At 47.3% G+C, this 23,212-nt stretch overlaps 1 protein-coding gene across 5 annotated transcripts in view; it reads right to left on the reverse strand.

Annotated features, from left to right (window-relative positions):
• Positions 1–23,212, reverse strand: part of LOC130369567 (ranaspumin-like) — a 120,696-nt gene that overhangs the window by 79,024 nt on the left and 18,460 nt on the right. For 2 of the 5 annotated variants that reach the window (XM_056574964.1, XM_056574969.1), the window contains exons 1-3: positions 13,399–13,508; positions 13,141–13,193; positions 12,803–12,862 (exon numbers count right to left, since the gene is read on the reverse strand). In XM_056574964.1, coding sequence (XP_056430939.1) covers positions 12,803–12,862; positions 13,141–13,193; positions 13,399–13,495 — 210 coding nt within the window. In that variant the 5' untranslated portion in view covers positions 13,496–13,508. Of the gene's footprint in view, positions 1–12,802; positions 12,863–13,140; positions 13,194–13,398; positions 13,509–13,581; positions 13,683–23,212 lie in introns of those variants that run through there. The other 3 variants (XM_056574967.1, XM_056574966.1, XM_056574968.1) reach the window with 2 other exon arrangements.

Genomic DNA, 23,212 nt, shown 5'->3' on the forward strand with positions numbered 1-23,212 from the left:
GTTTATCCAATACTGTAGCAGATTGGAATTCGCGTCATCTTACAGATTACAGCGATTGGAAGTTGGATTCTGCAGTATTTCACCAAATCAATCTTCTTTGGGGCCCCCTTCACCTGGATCTATTTGCATCCAGGCTCAATCGTCAACTCCCACTGTTCTTCAGCTGGCGTCCGGACCCGGAAGCGTCAGGGGTAGATGCTCTCTTGCAAATTTGGCCTACACAGACTCTTTATGCTTTTCCCCCATTCAATCTGATATCCAGAGTTCTAATTCAGACTCTCATTCAGAAGTCGACCATAGTTCTAATCACTCCTTGGTGGCCGACTCAATCCTGGTTTCCCCAGATCCTGAGCATGTTACTGGACTTTCCGAGAATCATTCCATCCTTCCAGGATCTCCTCCTGGACCCTGCCAACAATCCTCACCCTCTGATTGTATCCCATCAAACTTCCTCTGGTTGCTTGGTTAATTTCGGGCCGAACTCATTTGACTCGGAATTTTCTCTCTCAACTAGAGCTCTTCCTTTAGAGGCCTGGGCTCCAGGTACCAGGACTGCTTACCGATCAGCCTGGAAACTTTGGGTTGATTGGTGCACACACAGGGATTTGGATCCCGTACGTGCACCTATCTCCCATATCTTAAACTATCTTTCCAAATCCTTTGATGATGGAAAAGCTTATCGTACTATCAATATTTATCGTTCAGCTATTTCCTTTTATCATGAACCCATTAATTCTATTCCTGTTGGTCAAAATTCTTTGGTATGTAAACTACTTAAAGGTATTCGCCTCAAACGTCCTCCTCAACCCAAGTACCAATCTACTTGGGACGTTAATCTGATTCTTGACTTGTTTCTCTCTTGGGAAGATAATGAACTTCTGTCCCTTACACACTTAACTCTTAAACTTACCACACTATTATGTCTAATTTCCATCAAAAGAGTTTCCAATGTTAAGGCTCTTGATATCTCTCATCGTCAATATTCTCCCCATGGGGTACTATTCAGGATTCGAAGGAGAACAAAAACTAATATTCAGGAAGTATTTTATCCTGCTTTTCCACATCATGATAAACTCTGTGTTGTCAGATGTCTTAAATCTTACGAATCCAGGACAAGTTCTTTCAGACCTCCCTCTGCTACTCAACTGCTTATTTCATTCCGTAAACCGCATAATCCAGTTTCCCCAGCCTCCATAGCTAGGTGGATTAGGTAGGTCATGTCTCTCGCTAACATCGATATCTCTCTTTTCGGAGCTCATTCTACTAGAGGAGCTGTCTCTACTAAGCTGTTCGTATCAGGAGGTTCTCTTTCAGATCTTCTCAAAGCTGCAGACTGGTCTTCAGAATCTACATTTAAAACCTTTTACTTCAGACCTGTATCTCATGTTTCCTTGTCTTTACTCAGATAACTGTATAGCATATCATTGTTTATGTCAAGCTTTAAACTTGCAAATAATGTGAGCCTCCTGTCTGATATAAAATTGAAGATTTTCCTAACCCTTATGACGGAAAATATAGATTTTATGAAAGACAGGAGGCGAGCATTATCCCTCCCTACCCACCCTTTAACATTTTATGTTTTATTTTTCAGCTTACTAATACTTACAGATTTTGGGAAAATCTCGCCTCCTTTACATATTCCTGGATCATCTCCATGTTCCTGTGTCAAGCATTTCTTCACCTTCTTCGTTGATAGTTACCTTCCAACATCCTTGTTTCTTCATTCCTGAGAGGACGTCTTCCGGAATTCACTTCTTTCCTACAGTTCCAGTTACTTCTGACAATTTTTTGTGATTTATTGTATGAACGTATATCACCAAAGAAAGAGGAGGAGCTACAATCGTCAGGTCCTTATATAGCATACCTGGGATTCCTATTGGCTATCTGTTCACCTGTAGCATGTTTATGTGTGATACCTGTACCAAGCTGTTATCAAAGTTTTTTTTCTCTTATTTATGTGATAAAACGTTTAATGTTGCTGCTATATTCCCAGTAAAAGAAAGAATATGCAAATAATGCTCGCCTCCTGTCTTTCATAAAATCTATATTTTCCGTCATAAGGGTTAGGAAAATCTTCAATTATATGTGTGTACCTGTATGTATAATGTGCTTATTGGCTATATCTTTTAGTATATATTCCATATTATATGTGTGTCTGTGTATTTATGTTTCTTAATGTATATTTGTACCTGTATCTATGTGTCAATGTGTCTCTTTGTTTGTGTGTATATTACCTATGTACTGTATGTGTCTTTATGTTATGTGCTTGTATGTATTGTATCAAGCACATTATTAGGGAATTATTGGAGGAATGTAAGTACAGTATATAGGGAATTAATGGAAGCACAGTATATATTTCATTATATTGGAACATTATATTTTTATGTATGCTGGCACTGTGTATAGATCCTTAGGGTGCGTTCACATGTGCCTATTTTTGCTGCAGATTTTGCAGCAGAAAATAATCACGTGTGAACGCACCCTTAGTGGTGGCACAGTATAGTTAAATAATAGTGGCACAGTATATAGTTCAATAATGGTGGCACAGTATATAGGGAATTAATAGATGAATGGTGGCACAGTATATAGTTCATTAATGGTGGCACAGTATATAGGGAATTAATAGATGAATGGTGGCACAGTATATAGTTCATTAATGGTGGCACAGTATATAGGGAATTAATAGAAGAATGGTGGCACAGTATATAGGGAATTAATAGATGAATGGTGGCACAGTATATAGGGAATTAAGGGGGGTATGGTATATAATTAAAGGGAAACTGACAGGCTGTTTACTCGCACTAAACCCAATACACTAGGTTACAGTGCAGTATACAAAAATTGGTCTTTCCATTTTCTAGGTATTGCCCCACATTGTTAGTATGCGAAGTCAGTCTTGTGCACAATGGAGGCGGAGCTTCCCTGCCTCCCTCCTGTATGCTGTGCTATGCCTGGCTGGCTTTGTATATTTATAATTCTTTTTTTTGCCAACTCTAGTATATTGTAGACTGTAAGCAAATATTAGTGTGGTGTCCATCTCTTCAGCGTAAGAACCAGAGCTGTGTGGAGATTCCTGCATAAGGTGGGTGATTGGTGATGGGTGCTGGGTGATTGGTGCTGGGTTATTGGGGATGGGTGATGGGTGCTGGGTGATTGGGGATGGGTGATGGGTGCTGGGTGATTGGGGATTGGTGATGGGTGATGGGTGATTGGTGATGGGTGCTGGGTGATTGGTGCTGGGTGATGGGTGATGGGTGATTGTGATTGGTGCTGGGTGATTGGTGATGGGTTCTGTCATATAGAGGTCAGACCGGGGCATATATGGGGAGAGTTATTAAAACCTTTGCAGAGGAAAAGCCTTCTGCAAAACTATCTGATTGGTTGCTATGGGCGACTGCACCGCTCTTTCTCAGCACAGGTTTTGATAAATCTCCTCTATAATACAGTATATTATAGTGCAGCTGTCACATGTTTTCTGTAAATAAGACTGACAGCACAGCCAAAGTGTATATACACATGGCAGACCTTCATAGAAACTGTTCTTGACTCGATTTTACAAAAACACCAACTTTTATGGGGATAGGAATGTCGAGCAGGCCCGGCTGGAGTCCACTGTGTCCCTGGGCCGCAGCACATCTGCCCATTAAGTCTGGCAGACGTTTTTTAAATTATGAAAAGTGCCCTCTTTTTTTACTTGAGCCCCTGCCCTTCAATATGTCTGTGCACGTCCCTGATTACAGGTCTTTCCTCCCAGCCCTCCCCCTTATAACAGGTTTCTCCTCTCCAGCCCCTCCCCCTTATAACAGGTCTCCCCTCTCCAACCCCCCCTTTATAACAGGTCTGCCCTCTCCAGACCCCCCCTTATAACAGACCTCCCCTCTTCATCCCCCCCTTATAACAGGTCTCCCCTCTCCAGTCCCCCCTTATAACAGGTCTCCCCTCTCAAGCCCTCCTCCCCTTATAACAGGTCTCCCCTCTTCAGCCCCGCCGTTATAACAGGGTCTCCCCTCTCTAGCCCCGTCCCCCTTATAACAGGTCTACCCTCTCCAACCCCCCCTCGTATAAAAGATCTCCCCTTTCCAGCCCCCCCTCATAACAGGTCTCCCCTCTCCACCTCACCCCCTTATAACAGGTCTCCCCTCTCCAGCCCCCCCCCTTATAACAGATCTTAATTCTCCAGCCCCCCCTTCATAACAGGTCTCCCCTCCCTAGCCCCCCCTTATAACAGGTTTCCCCTCTCCAGCCCCCCCTTTATAACAGGTCTTCTCTCTCCAGACCCCCTCCCCCTTTATAACAGGTCTCCCCTCTCCAGTCTGCCCCCCCTTATAACAGGTCTCCCCTCTTCAGCCCCACCCTTATAACAGGGTCTTGCCTCTCCAGCCCCGCTCCCTTATAACAGGTCTCCCCTTTCTAGCCCCCCTTATAACAGGTCTACCCTTTCCAACCCCCCCTCGTATAACAGATCTCCCCTTTCCAGCCCCCCCCCATAACAGGTCTCCCCTCTCCACCTCAACCCCTTATAGCAGGTCTCCCCTCTCCAGCCCCCCCTTATAACAGATCTTAACTCTCCAGCCCGCCATTCATAACAGGTCTCCCCTCTCCAGACCCCCCTTATAACAGGGTCTCCCCTCCCCAGCCCCCTCCCTTATAACAGGTCTCCCCTCTCCATCCCCCTGTTTATCACAGGACTTCTCTCTCCAGACCCCCTCCCCTTTACAACAGGTCTCCTCTCTCCAGCCCCCCTTTATAACAGGTCTCCCCTCTACAGCCTTCCCCCCTCTTATAACAGGTCTCGCCTCTCCACGCCCCCTCATGACAGGTCTCCCCTCTCCAGCCACCCCCCTTATAACAGGTCACCCCTCTAACCCCCCCACCTTTATAACAGGTCTCCCCTTTCCAGCCCCCCCTTTTAACAGGTCTCCCTCTTCAGCCCCCCCTTATAACACGTCTCCCCTCTCCAGCCCCCCCCCCTTATAACAGGTCTCCCCTCTCCAGCCCCCCCTTATAACAGGTCTTCCCTCTCCAGACCCCCCCCCCCCCTTCGTAACAGGTCTCCCCTCTCCAGCCCCCCCCTCTTATTACAGGGTCTCCCCCCTCCAGCCCTGCCCTCCTTATAACAGGTCTCCCCTCTCTAGCCCCCCCTTATAACAGGTCTCCCCTCTCCAGCCCCCCCTTATAACAGGTCTCCCCTCTCCAGACCCCCTTTATAACAGGTCTCCCCTCTCCAGCCCCCCTTTATAACAGGTCTCCCCTCTCCAGCCCCCCCTTTATAACAGGTCTCCCCTCTCCAGCCCCGCCCTTTATAACAGGTCTCCCCTCTCCACCCCTCTTTATAACAGGTCTCCCTTCTCCAGCCCCCCTTATAACAGGTCTCCCCTCTCCAGCCCCCCCATTATAACAGGTCTCCCCTCTCCACCCCCCTTTATAACAGGTCTCCCTTCTCCAGCCCCCCCTTATAACAGGTCTCCCCTCTCCAGCCCCCCTTATAACAGGTCTCCCCTCTCCAGCCCCCCCCTTTATAACAGGTCTCCCCTCTCCACCCCCCTTCATAACAGGTCTCTCTTCTCCAGCCCCCCCTATAACAGATCTCCCCTCTCCAGCCCCCCCTTATAACAGGTCTCTCCTCTCCAGCCCCCCCTTATAACAGGTCTCCCCTCTCCAGCCCCCCCCTTTATAACAGGTCTCCCCTCTCCAGCCCCTCCCCTTTATAACAGGTCTCCCTTCTCCAGCCCCCCCTATAACAGATCTCCCCTCTCCAGCCACCCCCCTTATAACAGGTCACCCCTCTAACCCCCCCACCTTGATAACAGGTCTCCCCTCTCCAGCCCCCCCTTATAACAGGTCTTCCCTCTCCAGACCCCCCCCCCCTTTGTAACAGGTCTCCCCTCTCCAGCCCCCCCCCTCTTATTACAGGGTCTCCCCCCTCCAGCCCGGCCCTCCTTATAACAGGTCTCCCCTCTCCAGCCCCCCCTTATAACAGGTCTCCCCTCTCCAGCCCCCCCCTTATAACAGGTCTCCCCTCTCCAGACCCCCTTTATAACAGGTCTCCCCTCTCCAGCCCCCCCTTATAACAGGTCTCCCCTCTCCAGCCCCCCCCCCCTTTATAACAGGTCTCCCCTCTCCAGCCCCCCTTTATAACAGGTCTCCCCTCTCCAGACCCCCCCTTATAACAGGTGTCCCCTCTCCAGCCTCCCCTTTATAACAGGTCTCCCCTCTCCAGACCCCCTTTATAACAGGTCTCCCCTCTCCAGCCCCCCCCTTTATAACAGGTCTCCCCTCTCCAGCCCCCCCCTTTATAACAGGTCTCCCCTCTCCAGCCCCCCCCCTTTATAACAGGTCTCCCCTCTCCACCACCCTTTATAACAGGTCTCCCTTCTCCAGCCCCCCTATAACAGGTCTCCTCTCTCCAGCCCCCCCCCCCTTATAGCAGGTCTCCCCTCTCCAGCCCCCCCCTATAACAGGTCTCCCCTCTCCAGCCCCCCTTATAACAGATCTCCCCTCTCCAGCCCCCCCCTTTATAACAGGTCTCCCCTCTCCAGCCCGCCCTTATAACAGGTCTCTCCTCTCCAGCCCCCCCTTTATAACAGGTCTCCCCTCTCCAGCCCCCCCTTTATAACAGGTCTCCCCTCTCCAGCCCCCCCTTTATAACAAGTCTCCCCTCTCCACCCCCCTATTTATAACAGGTCTCCCTTCTCCAGCCCCCTATAACAGGTCTCCCCTCTCCAGCCGCCCTTATAACAGGTCTCCCCTCTCCAGCCCCCCCTTATAACAGGTCTCCCCTCTCCAGCCCCCCCCCCTTTATAACAGGTCTCCCCTCTCCAGCCCCCCTTATAACAGGTCTCCCCTCTCCAGCCCCCCCTTTATAACAGGTCTCCCCTCTCCAGCCCCCCCTTATAACAGGTCTCCCCTCTACAGCCCCCCCCCTTTATAACAGGTCTCCCCTCTCCAGCCCCCCTTATAACAGGGTCTACCCTCTCCAGCTTCCCCTTATAACAGGTCTCCCCTCTCCAGCCCCCCCTTATAACAGGTCTCCCCTCTCCAGCCCCCCCTTATAACAGGTCTCCCCTCTCCAGCCCCCCCCCCCCCCACTCACACAGCAGGACTCTCAGTCCCCCTTCCTCACATAGTAATAAGATCAGGTTCACCAGAGAGCACTGGGGTCAGACTGGAAAGAACTACGCAACTTCCACTGGAGCATACAGCAGCTAATAAGTACTGGAAGGCTTAAGATTTTAAATAGAAGTATTTTACAAATATGTATACGTTTCTGGCACCTGTTGATTTGAAAAAAAAAATGTTTTCCCTCCTTAGTACCCCTTCAAACTTGGTAGCATTCAAGTATTGTGTCTTTATGACTTTTCTACAAACATATTGGCCCAGATTCATTTAAACTGTCTAATTCTTAGACAGTGTAAACTAAGATTAGACAGTCTAAGACAGTGTTTTTCAACCAAAAAAGCACTGTGGTCGACTCAAAAGAAAAACCCAATTTCCTCTTGAGCATACAGCAGCTAATAAGTACTGGAAGGCTCAAGATTTTAGACAGAAGTAATTTTAAAATCTGTTGGATCAAAAAAAAAAAAATTACCCACCAGAGTACCCCTTTAACCTGTTGGGGACGGAGGCTGTACAGGTACGCCCTTGTGTCCTGGGTGGAGGGCTGGGTGGTGATCGGAATGGGATGCCTGCTGAAATCGTTCAGCAGGCATCCCGTGGCAATGCCTAGGGGGTTCCTGACAAACCGTCCCCTTCCCCCCATGACGGTGATCGCCGTGATTCAACATTTTTTCCAGGCTTACCCGATCACACAGAAAATAAGAGTGATCGGGGCTTTCAGACGGCCCCGATAACCCTGAGGGATAGGAGTGAGGTGGCAAGGGTGCCACCTCCTCCTATCCCCTGCTGTTGGTCGGTCGCAAGCGACCGATCAATATCAGATGGGGTGGTGGGGGTTCAAAGGTTAGTTACGGTGCTCTGCCCACCCATGGTTTTCCGAGCAGAGTAGGGGAAGCCAGTGTAGGAGCAGAGGGCAGCAGTGATGGTTGGAACGGAGCGGGCAGCAGGCAGCAATCAGCGGCGGTGAGCAGGTCAGATAGCAGGCGGCGATTGGTGGTGCGCGGGCACAAACTGACCCCCTTCAGATGTTACAGAACTACAACTCCCAACATGGCCAGGCAGCCGTTAGCTGTCTGGGCATTCTGGTTGATGTAGTTTTGCAGCATCTGGAGGTCGACAGTTTGGAGACCACTATATAATGGTCTGGAAACTGTGCTCCTCCCAGATGTTGATAAATTACAACTCTCAGCATGCTCAGACAGTCCAGGCATGCTGGGTGTTGTAGTTTGGCAATAACTGAAGGGCCAGATGTTGCTGAACTACAACTCCCAGCATGCCTGGACAGTCTGGGCATGCTGATATTTATAGTTTTGCAATATCTGGAGGGCCATAGTTTGGAGAGCACTATAAAGTGATCTCCAAACTGTGGCCTTCCAAATGTTGCAAAGCTACAATTCCCAGCATGGACAGACAGTCAGTCATGCTGGGTGTTGTAGTTCTGCAGCATCTGGCCCTTCACATGTTGGCGAACTGCAACTCCCAGCATGCCTGGACCGTCTGGGCATGCTGGGAGTTGTAGTTTTGCAACATCTGGAGGGCCACAGTTTGGAGACCACTACACAGTGGTATCCAAACTGTGCCCCTCCAGCTGTTGCATAGCTACAACCCCCAGCATGCCCTTCGGCTATCAGTGCATGCTGGGAGTTGTAGTTTTGCAACAGCTAGAGGTTTGTGCACCCCACCTCCCCATGTGAATGTACAGGGCACATTCACATAGGTGGGGGTTTGTAGTGTGTTTCCTGCTGCTAGTTTGAGATGTGGCAAATTTTACGCCATAACACAAACTCCCAGCGGGAAACCTACTCTAACCCTCTGCCCGTGTGAATGCACCTTAAAAACACTACACTACACGAAATAAAAACTAAAACACTAAACATATGCACCCTTACACAATCCCAACCCCCCCCACAGGAAAATGAAAAACATCTCTTACGGCACTGTTTCCAAATTGGAGCCTCCAGCTGTTGCAAAATAACAACTCCCAGTATTGCCGGACAGCCATTGACTGTCCAGGCATGCTGGGAATTTTGCAACAGCTGGAGGCAACCTTGTTTGGAAACAGTGCCGTAGGGTAGTTTTGGTGGTGGCGGCAAGTGTAACACTTGCATGCGGGTCTGTCCCTATGCAAATTTCTAATTTAGGCCTCAAATTCGCATGGCCCTCTCTCCCTCTGGAGCCCTGTCGTATTTCAAGCCAACAGTTTAGTGCCACATATGGGGTATTTCGTAACTCGGGAGTATTGCTACAAATGTTGGGGGTCTTTCTCCTTATGATAACAAAAAGTTGGGGTCTACACCAGCATGTTAGTGTAAATTTTTTTTAAACTAACATGCTGTTGTTGCCCCTTACTTTTCATTCTCACAAGAGGTAAATGGAGAAAAAGGCCCCCAAAAATTGTAACACAGTATGCTCTCTTTTTCCACTAAAATACTGGTGTTACCCCAAATTTTTCATGTTCACAAGGGAATATAGGAGAAAATTCTCCCAAAATTTGTAACCCCATTTCTTCTGAGAATGGAAATATGTGAATGTAAAGTGCTCTGCGGGAGCACTACAGGGCTCAGAAGAGAAAGAGCAAAAAAATTTTCTTAAGAGAGAATTTGGCTGGAAGTGAAGGTGCATTTACAAAGCCCCCATGCTGCCAGAACAGTGGACCTCCCCCCACATGTGACCCATTTAGGAAAATACACCCCTCAAGAAATATAACAACGGGTACAGTGAGCATTTACGCCCCATAGGTGTCTGACAGATTTTTTGAACAGTCGTCCATAAAAATGAAACATTTTATTTTTCATTTGCACAGCTCACTGTTCCAAAGATCTGTCAAACGTCAGTGGGGTCTAAATGCGCACTACACCCCTTATTACATTCCGTGAGGGGTGTAGTTTCCGAAATAGGTTTAGATGTGGGGGGGGGGGGGGGTCTACTGTTCTGGCACAATAGGGGCTTTGTAAGCGCACATGGCCCCCGACTTCCATTCCAACCAAATTCTCTCTCCAAAAGCTCAATGGCGCTCTTTCTCTTCTCAGCCCTGTAGGGCGCCCCCAAAGCACTTTACATCCACATATGGGGTATATCCATTCTCAGGAGAAATTGGGTTACAAATTTCAGGGGGCATCTTCTCCTATTACACCTTGTAAAATGAATTTTTTTTGGTTAACACCAGCATCTTAGTGAACAAAATCAAATTTTTCGTTTTCGCGTCCACCTTTAACGAAAGTTCGTCAATCACTTGTGGGGTATTAAAGGGGTACTCAGGAGAAAATCCCCATAGCAAACATATGCTGCTCTGGATGGTTCCTAAAATGGACAGAGGTGAGAGAGCACAGTGGTCAGATGGAAAATATTTTCCTCTGTAGTATACAGCAGCTAATAAGTACTGGAAGGATTAAGATTTTTTAATAGAAGTAATTTACAAATCTGTTTAACTTTTTGGCACCAGTTGATTAAAATTATTTTTTTTTACCCCTTTAAGGCTCACTTTACCCCTTGTTATGTTCCTTGAGGGGTGTAGTTTCCCAAATAATGTGCCATGTGTTTTGTTTTAGTTTTTTTTTTTGCTGTTCTGGCACTATGGGGGCTTCTTAAATATGACATGCCCCTCAAAAACCATTTCAGCAAAATTCTCTCTCCAAAAGCCCATTGTTGCTCCTTCCCTTCTGAGCCTTGTAGTGCACCCAAAGAGCGCTTTACATCCGCATATGAGGTATTTCCTCACTCAAGAGGAATTGGTTTACAAATTTTTGGGGGCTTTTTCTTGTAAAAATGAAAACAAAATGGGGCTACAATAACATGTTAGTGTAAAAAAATTGAGATCTAGAATTTTCTACTCCACTTTGCTGCTATTCCTGTGAAATGCCTAAAGAGTTAACAAACTTGAGAGGTGTTTTTTTCGGAATAAGGTTAATTATGGGGGATTTCTAACATAAAGACCTTCACATTCACTTAAAAAGTGAACTGATCCCTGAAAAATTCAGATATTTAAATTTTCCTAAAAAATTTAAAAATTGCTGCTAAACTTTGAAGCCCTCTAATGTCTTTAAAAAGTAAAAATATGTACCAACATAAAGTAGACATATTGCATATGTGAATTATCATATAATTGATTTGGTATGACCATTTTCCTTACAAGCAGAGAGTTTCAAAGTTAGAAAAATGATAACATTTTCTAAATGTTCATGACATTTTTCAAGTATTGAAATTATGCAAGTATCGGAAAAAAAATGTACCACTAGCATAAAATAGAACCTGTCATGAAAATACAATCTGGGAATCAAATTCATAAGTGATAGCATCCCAGAGTTATTAATGCTTAAAGTGGCAGTGCTCAGATTTGCAAAAAATGCTCTCATCCAGAAAGTTAAACAGATTTCTAAATAACTTCTATTAAAAATTCGTAATCCTTCCAGTACTTATTAGCAGCTTTATACTACAGTGGAAATTATTTTCTTTTGAGATTTCTTTTCTGTCGCGATCACAGTGCTCTCTGCTGACACTTCTGTCCATTTTAGGAACTGTCCAGAGTAGCATATGTTTGCTATGGGGATTTTCTCCTGCTCTGGGCAGTCCTTGACATGGACAGAGGTGTCAGCAAAGAGCACTGTGGTCGTGACAGAAAAGAAATCCAAAAAGAAAAGAATTTCCCCTGTGGTATACAGCCGCTAATAAGTACTGCAAGGATTAAGATTTTTTAATGGAAGTCATTTACAAATCTATTTAACTTTCGGACCTCAGTTGATAAAAAAATAAATAAATAAGTTTTCCACCGGAGTACCCCTTTAAGGTCAAAATGGGCTTCGTCCTTAAGGGGTTAAGCACCACTAACAAATCATTATTGTATTGCTGCATAGCAATGTAAAAATGTATCATTAAATAAAAAGCAGTACACTTTTCTTCCATTCTGCTTGATCAATAAAACAAATGCATGAACTGTTTGTGAGCCTAGACATTGAATTAAACACACACACATATATATATATATATATATACATATATATATATATATATATATATATATATATATATATATATATATATATATAGTGGCCCAGTAGTTGTTTTCCCCATGTAAATATGTTATGCATTTTATTGTGTGTTGTGACTTTAATAAATGTACCATGTGATTGTTACCCAGGAGGTACTAGTGACCAGCTGACCCCTAAGGTGACCTATGGGCTCCCTGCTAGTCTTCCCCATATAAACCCTGGGTGGAGCTAGCTTCTCTCTTGTTTCTGAGGTCCAGGGCAGTCAAGTTGTCTTAGTGTGTGCAGAACATTGGTGGCCTTAAGTCAAGTTCTGCAGCTACAAGTCAAATGCGAAGTAAGCTAAAGTCACAGTTCTGTCAGTCAAGTCTTCTGTCTACTCAGAGTGGCCTGCACTAAATTTTCCTGTCTACTACAAGTCCCAGCAAACCTGCGAGGTCTCTGTGTCACTGGTCACCTCCTTGGGCCCTAGCTGTACTGCATACCCTCAGTAAAGCTACCATTGTCTGTAATTTGCGTAGGTGCCTTCATTGCCCCCATGCCTAGACCAGAATCTAGCGGTTTACCTTCGGGTGGTTAAGGCTAAACCACGCCCTGATGTCACGAACACAAGGGGTTAATACAATCTGCCCCTAGGATAACAACATCTGCCCTACACCCCCCCCTTGCCATACCACATATATATTGTAAATACATATACTTACCATTCCTTTTTCATAGGTGCACATTAATGTTGCAAGTTGTAAAAGAAGTTCTTGTGAGTCCTATCAAAAATAAATAAATAAAGAGATTCAGTGATAGAACAGTGACTTTGTCTTTAAAGATTACACAACCCATAAGGCTGAGAAGTAATCTACATAAATTCTGTCGGATATACCACTATTAGAAAATGATCTTATAAATGCAAATAAGGTGAAAGGTTCAGGTGAATAATATAAATTATATCCAATTTGACAGAGAAAGATAAAAAAAACACATGACAGTTGATTCATATAAAATACTGTAAGATTTGGAATAAACAAAGAAAAGTTTCATACAGAACCTTCAGGGCATTGATCATACAGATATTCCAAGGAGATGAAACACTTGGAGAATCTGCAACAAAAAGTAGATTGAACAAAATAGGTAAATAACAGCAATATTCAGCAATTTTGTGTAAAATACTACAACTTTTTTGCTATGTATTTCTAAAGTATTTTAGTACAGTATGGTTACCAACTGCTTCTACATATACTTTGATGAATACAGTTCTGCCTTTAACATCTCCAAGATGACCTCCAGAAATATGATTAAGATTTACCTGGAAGAAGATCACCGCCTGCAGGAGCTTTACTACTACCTAGTAGTCCACTACAGCTGCTTACAGCTACCACCAAAAACACAACAACAATCTTCATTTTAAGTGTTGGATTTTAAATCTGGATTTTCTTCTAAGTCAGTTTGTGAGCTATGATATGGAGGAAATAGGGCTCTCAATTTATACCTTCAAGCAGCATTTGACATTAGGTAGGAACACACGTAAATCATATCTTCAAATATTCCGTTGGCAACAGCTAAGTAAACAGCGCTGATTTTCCAATGACTGTATTATCATCTGTGAGCGAAACATATTAGCCAAGGAGGGAACAATGTCAATCATCTTCCTCAAATACACAATAATAATTGTAAAAACACTGTCTTATGGGGATAGTGTAACAACATTATGAATAAATAATTTAACCCCTTAAGGACTCAGACCATTTTGACCTTAAAGGGGTAATCCACTGGAAAACCTTTTTTTTAATCAACTGGTGCCAGAAAGTTAAACAGATTTGTAAATTACTTCTATTAAAAAAATCTTAATCCTTCCAGTACTTATCAGCTGCTTTATACTCCACAGGAAATTATTTTCTTTTTGAATTTCCTCTCTGACCACAGTGCTCTCTTCTGACCATTTTAGGAACTGTCCAGAGGAGGAACAAATCCCCATAGCAAACCTATCCTGCTCTGGACAGTTCCTGACATGGACAGAGGTGTCAGAAGAGAGCACATCCTGTGAACACAGCAGTCCGGAGCACTTTCAGTGTGAGCAGCGTACGGGTGTGTCCCTTGTTGAGCTCCACAAACTTCCATCAGATCAGACCAGAGCACGTGATCCATCAGCCATCCCAGGAGTGTGTCAGGCTCCTGGGGAGAGCCTCCCTGTATGGAGCCCAGGGCCTCCATTCCCCGTTCTTCCAGGCTTGCGGGGGGGGGGGGGGGGGGGTTGTGGAGAGAAAACAGCGACAGACATTTTTCTGGCTGGAGGAAGAAGATCTAGCAGAGTCTGCAGCAATGCAGGCTCTGCTCCTCCCGCTACGGGTGCCAGCCAGAGATCCAGTGGAAGGAAGGCAAGGAGGATGAGTATTGAGATGTGGGCTGAAAGAGCAGCCAAGGAATCCAGCGAGACCTTCTGTTCCCGCATGACTGCACGCTTTTCAGAATATGAGTAGTGTGGTAAGGAGCTAAGGTTTGCCAGAGAAGACCTGCACGGGACTCTTGGAGAGAAGCAGTCTTTTCCGGGAAAAGCTGGTGAATGAAGACCGGTTTGCCGCCACGAAATCCCCAGGTAAGGTGGAGGCGGATGCTTGGGAGAGTAGTGGCAGTGAAGAAAATGAGGATGGTGGTGATGAAAAAGAGGAGGAGAGGGTGAAGGAACATGCTGTGCCTGTGGCTGCTCCCTGGGATATCCAGACCACCCAGGACAGCTACATTGAACCAGCCCAAGTGGCACTTCCTTCCAGTGACAGTGAGGAGGAGGATGTGGAGAGTGAGGCTGGAGGCTTATTGAGGGCTATAGTCATGCAGGAGTCCCCAGCCCACCTCCAGAATTTTACTTTTGGGGATGATTTATGTGATGATGTGGCAGTGAAGAGGAAAGCTAAAAAGCAAAAGACCGAAGAATCTGTACAGTATGTATTTGTTCCTTTCCAGCAGTCTGGGCCAGCTGCAAAGCTGGTTCAGGCTGCTGGGCCCCCCAGATTGCCAGACCCTGTTTCTGTGCTGGAACGGAGCCAGCATGGGGGGTACAGCATGGTGTCAGGAAAGGCTGTGGATGCAATAGATGTGAAGCCCACCCATCCTGCCGGTAGGGAGGGGCAGGATGGGCTCATGGGGGGCAGTGGCGAGGCAAGCTATGCTGCCGTGTGCTCGGGGGCGGTTCCCAGAGTGCCGTGGGCATTGCTGATGCTGCAGGGCACTCCCCTGTGAGGTCGGGGAGTGTCCGGGTGCCGCTGGCAGAGAGTGGTGGGTCCATATGCTCGGGGGGCGGTCCCCCAAGTACTGTGTGTTCTGCGGGCACTCCTCTGTGAGGGGGGGGGGAGTTTCTGGGTGCCAAGATCAGTGGCAGAGCCCATGCGGCCGGGCAAACTAAGTCCAGGCGCTGTGGGAGGAGCTGGGGTGCGCTCGGAGAGGCAGCCCCAAACTCCGGAAGTCACATCACCCATGGAGAAGGCGCCATTAGCGTCGACCCCAGCGGCTAAGTCAGAACAGAAAAGCTATTTAAAGCCAGCAATACTACAGGTCCCGGCCAGCCCAGAATTTGTTAGGCAGGATGCTATGAGTGCAAGATATGAGAATGATGGGAGTAGTAGTGTTGTGGATGAGAGAGGTGTATGTGGAAGTGTCAGTGGAAGGAATGTTGGTTGTAGTAGTAGAGGTAGAGGTATGAATGGGAAGTCTAGCATGAAAGGAAATAAAGATGATGAGAGTAGTGGTGTGAATGGTGGTATTAATGGTTCTGGGTCTGGTTCTGGGTCTAGGTGTGTGTCTGGTCCTGCTGCCCCCCCCCCTGAACCCCCGGCAGTGACATTGGCATAGCTCCTAGGAGCAGTCACTACCGGGGGTTCAGGGGGGTCCCCATCTCCGTCCAGCTCTGGAGGCCACTTGCAACAGCGCCTCCTGGAGGCTCTACGCAGGGGCGACAGGTCAATACAGGTAGAGGGAAGGGGTGAGGTCGACCTGTCTTTCTGGATAGAGAGGCACGGTTTGGGGGCTTTCCGAGAGCGGAATGGGGAGGTGGTCTTGTCCCTCCCAACACCCGGGCAGGACAATAACCGTAGGAATGTGGTCCTTCAGATTTGGAGGGGCGAGGATGCGTATCCACCTCGCGCTAAAGGGTTGAGCTCCTCCTTCAGATTGAATTCAGGGCGAGTGACATCTTTGCCCTGATTCACCCCTGCGGGTCGTCTGAGTTTGACGTCAGTTTCGTTAGGCCAGAGGGTCTTGAACTCTTCTGGTCAAACTACGAAGTGGCGAAGAACGAGCCTGGCTGGCAGGATTTCTCTGTAAAGGCGATTTCCCGTCAGAACTCTGTCAAGAAAGTGACCATTTTGACCCGTAACGAGTCACTTTCTTGTTATGACATCATGACCTGCCTCGGACGGTATGGGGATGTGACGGACATGCCCAAGAAAAACTTTGATGAGCACAGGATCTGGTCCAGGGCCTGGACGTTTTCTGTCAAACTCAAACGTTCAGGGAATACGGTTGCCCACATTCCATCAGCCGCCTTCCTTGGACGTGAAAGGATTCAGGTCTTCTATCAGGGGCAACTTAAGGTCTGTCACAGGTGTGGCAGCCCCACCCACTTTAGCGCAGCCTGTACTGTGCAGGTCTGCGCTTTGTGTGGCGGGGTGGGTCATCTGGCCGCATCCTGTCAGCAGATCCGGTGTCACCTGTGTGGTGTCCTCGGACACCCTTTCAGCCGTTGTCCTAGCCCCTTTGCCCGTGGAGAGAGCTGAGGAGAGCTGTGAAGTTGCCTCGGCTGGGGAGGGTAAGGGCAGGGATGGGGGCGCAACAGGGCTAGTGAGGAGGAAAAAGGGCCCTGCCAAAGTAAGGCAGGAAGAAAATCGTAGAAGGAGTAGGGAGCTGGAGAGTGCCCAGGTGGCAGGGGTAGCTTCAGTCCCTGCTCCTGAAGCTGGCCCTGTAACTGCTGAAGCCCTGGGGGAGAATTTGCTGGATGAGGAGATCAGAAGACTTCACAGAGAGGAAGGCAATATGGCCGACCCTTCCGATTCCTCCCACTATGAAAGTGTGGATGAGGAGAGTGGGGTGAGGCCCAAAAAGAAAGATAAGGGCAAAAGGAAAGGGAGAAAGAAGAGGTCAGAGCCCTCTGAAGCTCCTGGTACTACGGGCCAGGTCTAAAACAGAAGCCTGGCTGCCCCCCCCCCCTCTGATTGATCTGTGAAACCGGTACCTCATCCTCGATACCATCTCCTCCCCCTCCTTGGAGGGGGAAGGTGAGGGCAAGGTGCCTAGGAAAAAAAGAGCCTCTGGGGGGAACTCGGCCCTGTCCTGTTGAGGCACCTTACTCAGAGGGCAGGGCTAGACCAGGGCCGGAGGGAGACGGGGACAATATGGATCTATCCGAGCCCAAAAAAAGATCAAAGAGTGATCCTATCCTCTCATCTTCTTCGGGGGATGAGGGGACCAAAAAGAAAGGAAAGAAAAAGTAAAGGGTGTGGCTGTCTAATTTAATCACCCTGTATGGCGGCACTCGCCCCATTGGCATCTATTAATTGTGCCAGCATAAAGTCTGATACGGCTAGATTTGCAGCCTTTTATTTTCTCGGCCGTGTTGAAGCCGACATTTTCTTTTGACATAAGACCAGGTTGTCAGATCTATCTTCTCTGGTAAAAGCCAGAAGAGAGTGGAGGCGTGGTCCCTCCCACTGGTCTCTTGCAGCTGAGCTGTATAGTGAGGTGGCAGTCCTTTTTACAGCTCCTGTTGAATGCTGACGGGTTATTGAATTAGAAATGGGGAGGTGCCTGATCTTAGATGTCTTCATGAAGGGACAAGAGCTCCGGCTCATTAACATCTACGCCCCGCAAACTAAGCGGGCCGTAAAGATCTCTTTATGAGGATTAAGCCCTTTCTTTTTACGAGTCGGCAGGTGATCTTTGGAGGGGACTTCAATAATGTCACGAGGTCCCAAGATAGAAGAGGTCCAATGGTCCGCTGACTTGCGATAGTGTGGCACTGATTAGCATAGCTAGAGAAGCTCGCCTAGAGGACGCCCACATCCGGAGCCCCTAAGGCCACGCGGGTTTCACCTATCATCAAGGTAGTCGCAGGTCTAGGATAGACAGATTTTATTTAAAGGAGGAAGCCGTCTCTTCCACAGTGTCCGTGGTTGAGGTGGAGTTCTCCGATCACTGTATGATTTTGTTTTCCCTGAATGTTTCAGAGACCCCCCGGATGGGTAAAGGTTATTGGAAGCTGAATTCGTGCTTCCTGGAGGAAGCGGAGATAAGACAGTCCTTTGAGGATTTTCTTCAGTCAGGTACCTTTACTGGACCTATGTGGTAGTAAGTCAGAGTGGTGGGAGATATTCAAGAAGCGGGTTGCGGGGTTCTTCCGCCAGCTCTCGGGTCTCAGGTCCCTGAACAGGTACCGCTTGTATCAGGGTCTGAGGAGGAAACTCGAGCTTCTCGTTTCGACTGGAGGTAGCCGAGAGGATATCTCCAGAGTGAAATCCTTGCTGATGAGGTGTCAGTACGATAGGCATGCATCTTTGGTTTTTGAGAGGGATTTCGGGAAGTACCGCTCGCCCGATCCTTACAGAAACTGTAAGATGTCAGTGAGTAGTAAAATCATTTCAGGACTGATTGATAGTACAGGATCTCTGAATCGGTCCAGATCAGGGATCTTGGAGGTTGTCAGATCCTTCTACTCACACCTCTTGGGGAGGAAGGATCTAGATCGAGACAGGATGTCGGCTTTCCTGGCTGAAACCATTCCTGAGCCAGGGGTAGACCCCTTTCTTGATGTTTTGGCAGAAGAAATCAGGGAAGAGGAAGTGAGACTGGCGATTGAGGTGCTTGCCCCTAAGAAGTCGCCAGGTCCGGATGGCTTAACATCCGAGTGGTACTGGACCTTTAAGGAGTCTTTAGCTCCCCTCTTGACTGAGGTATTCAATGAGTGTCTCTCCTCGGGCACTCTGCCGAAGTCAATGAGGAGGTCAGCCCTGATTCTTCTCTCAAAGGGTAAAGATCCCAGCCGTATTGAGAATTGGAGGCCCATAGCTCTTCTCCATACGGACAGGAAGCTTCTGGCTAAGATACTGTTTAATCGGTTGGTGAAGTTTTCACCCTGGCTCCTTTCGGGGGCCCAGCACTGCACTGTTCCAGGCCGAAGCACCTTAAAGGGGTAGTCCAGTGGTGAAAAACTTATCCCCTATCCTAAGGATAGGGGATAAGTTTGAGATCGCGGGGGGTCCGACCGCTGGGGCCACCTGCGATCTCTCTGTACGGGGCCCCGGCTCTCGGCCCAGATAGTGGGTGTCGACCCCCGCACGAAGTGGCGGCCGACACGCCCCCTCAATACATCTCTATGGCAGAGCCGGAGAATGCCGAAGGCAGCGCTTCGGCTCTGCCATAGAGTTGTATTGAGGGGGCGTGTCGGCCGCCGCCTCATGCGGAGGTCGACACGCCCCCTTCCCGCGGGGTGTCGGGGCTCCATACAGGAGATCGCAGGGGGCCCCAGCGGTCGGACCCCCCATGATCTGCAACTTATCCTGTATCCTTAGGATAGGGGATAAGTTGCTCACCACTGAGTCACCACTGGACTACTCCTTTAAGTGCTGTCCTTAGTGTCAGGGAGGTAGTGGAGCGGAGTAGTGCAGGTTTCTGGAAGGGGTACTTGCTGTCCCTGGATCAGGCCAAAGCATTTGATCGGGTGAACCACGAGTACCTCTGGTCCATCCTCCTGAGATATGGCTTACCGAGTACTTTTGTTAATTGGCTTAAGATCTTGTATGCAGGGGCAGAGAGTTTCCCGCTGGTGAACGGGTGGTCTGGCCGCTCTTTTGAGGTGGGGTCCGGAGTCGGTCAGGGTTGTCCTTTGAGCCCGTGTTTGCGATCGATCCTTTCCTTAGGAGGGTGAGTCGTGGACCATTGGCGGGAGTCGGGATGAGTCTGGCGGAGCTGGCTGTCACCCAGAGAGTGGTGGCATACGCTGACGATGTCACTATTTTCGGAGAGAGGAGGTTGCTGTGGTGATGTCGGAGGTGGACCGCTACTCGGAGGCATCCGGGTCTAAGATCAACCGAGATAAGTGTGAGAGTCTCTGGCTGGGAGGGGGGGGGATCCCACGTTTGATCTCCCAGACACCCTTCCAGGGCCCCAAGAATCAGCAAAAGTCTTAGGCATCACATTCGGTCAGGATGATTATCCCACCAAAAACTGGGATGGTAAGCTCCAGGATGCCGCTCAGAAGGTGGACCAGTGGAAGGGTTGGTCTATGACCCTCAGGGAAAGGGTACACCTGATCAAATCGTACCTGCTCCCCTTCTTTATCTATCTGGGCAGCGTATGTATCTTGCCAAAGGCTTACTACACTAGGATCTACAGCCTGTTTTTCCAACTGTTATGGGGGAACAGGGTGAACCTAGTCAAGAGGGAGGTTACGTACCGCATGAGGAGACTAGGGGGTTTATCTATGGTAAACCCTGTGGTGTTCTTTACGAACACCTTCTTGAAAGCCAACATCGCTAACCTCTGGTCAGAGAGGGCTTCTCCATGGGTACTCTCCTGCAGGGAATGGTTTCGGCCTTTCTTCCAGGAATGGGAGAGAGGAGGGCGAGTGAAGGACCTCCGTACGCCCCATAGATATCTTCCAGCTTACGCTACCCCGACTCTGAAGGCGATACGTCGGTGGGGTCTGGGAGTGTGGGAGATCAGGACCCAGTCAAGGCAGTTTCTTGACAAAAGGGTTCTATTGACCCACTTCCAGAAGCCTCTGGCGCTCAGGGACTGACCAGGTCAAGATCTGAGGGTGGGGTTGTATCTTTTAAACATGAAAAGGATCCCCCAGTAGTTTTGGGACTTGGCTTGGTGCTGCTTTCAGGGGAAGCTATATGTGAGGGACAATTTGAAGTGTAGGAACTCTGATGACCGGGGATGTCACCGAGAAGAGTGCGGGGACACGCTGGAAAGCATGGACCACTTCATGCTTCATTGTCCCTTTAATATAGGGGTTTGCAACAGGGTGGGCGCTTCCATCGGCTGGAGTCAACTTGCCGGCCTTACCTATCCGGAGTGGGCTTATGGGGCATTCAGGTCCCTGGGTGGCCGAGACCGGGGCACTTTATTATTAGTTAGTTTAGTGGTTAGGTGCTACACGTGGAATGCACGGTGTTTAGTGTCGACCCAACAGAAAATCCTCTCTGAGTAGGAGGTCTGTAGGAATATCACCGGTGACCTCGGGAAGATCAGGTCTTTGGAGTATGGCAGTCTTTGTACCAGTAGGGCTTCTCTCCTATGGAGAGGTTTTTCTTTTGATGTGCCCTAGGTACTAGGCCCTTAAGGTGAAGTACCTTAATTTTGGCCAGGGATAGTGTATATATCTTAGGGTGAGTATAAGGTCAGTTTCATGAAGGGATAGCGATAGGGTTAGAGGTTGATAGGGAGAGGAATTTAAATTTAATTTTAACAGGATTGCCATCCTTCTTCCTGGTGGGGGGCTATGCATGTCACCTTAGCCTTTTGTTTTGTTTTCTATGGATGGATTGTAAAGGGCTTGCAGGCAACCAAACTTGGGCCTTGTGGTTTATGGTGTATTGTATTTTTAATATTGCTTTGTTGTAGAGTATGTATATATTGTTTTGTATATATTGTTCTGTTTACATTAGGTGGGTAGGGGTGTATTTTAGGTTGGGTGGGGGTTTTTGGGGGGTGGTGGTGGTGTGTACCCAGGACTGGACTGTTGCAGTGGGTACTATTTTTGGGGTCTGGTATGGGTCAGTTGTGGACAAAAACTGTGACCTATGGACTCTGACCCATGTCCAGAGGGGGGTGGTGGGTGATGGGATAGTTTAATATAGGTGGTTTTTATTCATTATTAAGTTGTTTATTTTGTATATAAATTATTATTATAATTTTTTTTGTATAATGTCATTGCTATTTTGAGAGGAAGGCAGTCGGACCAGTTTTCAGTTATTATAGTATAGTGTAAAGATTATTCATTCTCTTAGTTACATGAGTGTGATGTTGTAATTTTCTTTGGTATTTTTATGTTTGTGTCCTAATGTGGATTCGTTTTTGGGTATATGTGTGTGTGTGTGTGTGTGTGTGTATGTGGGGGGGGGGGCAGGGGAGGTGAAAAAAAAATGTTAAAGAAAAAAAAATTATACATTTTTTAATTATTTATTTACTTCAAGTTGGATTATTTTTGTTATGGCAGCTAGCCATCTTTTTGTTTTGTTCTGTTACGGGGTGGGGGTGGGGGTTATGTTTCCTAGTTTGGATATTTTTAGTTTTTGATCACAGCGAGGAAAGCTTTATTTATGTTCATTAGGTGTGTGTGTGTTGGACTGTAGTAGGTAATGATTTATTTATTTATTTTTGGTTTATCTGGACTGGACGGTTAGGAAGGTTTAACTTGTTATTTTGAGACGGATAGTTTGTTTTTATGTTCAGTTTTGTTAATTTTGTTACAGTGAAATAAACTTGTTTTGTGTTTTGTAAAGTTTTGTACTTTTATAATAAAAAAGAGTTTCAGAAGAGAGCACTGTGGTCAGACAGAAAGGAAATTCAAAAAGAAAATAACTTCCTCTGTAGTATACAGCAGCTGATAAGTACTGAAAGGATTAAGCCTACATCCTTCATGGCCATTGGCAGAGTGAATGAAGTGGTGGTCAAACAGGCATACTACTACTCCATTCACACAGAGTAAGAAAACAGCAGCTAAGTGAGCTCCATGTGAATGCAATGGTAGTACGCCTACATGGTCAACACTTCATTTACATGCACTGAAGCAGACACAGCATTTGGATATCACTATTGCCTTCAGTGCTATTCTAGAAAGTGAATTACTAGTTTCCAGGTGCTCACGCTATTAATAGTAAGATTACTGTTTGTTTGCGCTTTTTTTGTTTTCATAATTTTGGATGACATTTTGGGGACTCCAGAACCAATTAAATCTGCAGATTTTTTCTGACATGGGCAGAAATGTTTATTTCACACAGAATGTCAGCGGAAATTGAGCTAAAACTACAAATTTCTTTGCGGAAATTCCTTGCGTAATTTTGGTTCTAGCCAGAAAAGGAAGTTCTGCCCCTTTTGGACCATTTGCATATCAGACCATACAGTTCCAG

The sequence above is a fragment of the Hyla sarda genome, chromosome 4, assembly GCF_029499605.1.
Source record: "Hyla sarda isolate aHylSar1 chromosome 4, aHylSar1.hap1, whole genome shotgun sequence".
Classification (NCBI taxonomy): Eukaryota; Metazoa; Chordata; class Amphibia; order Anura; family Hylidae; genus Hyla; species Hyla sarda.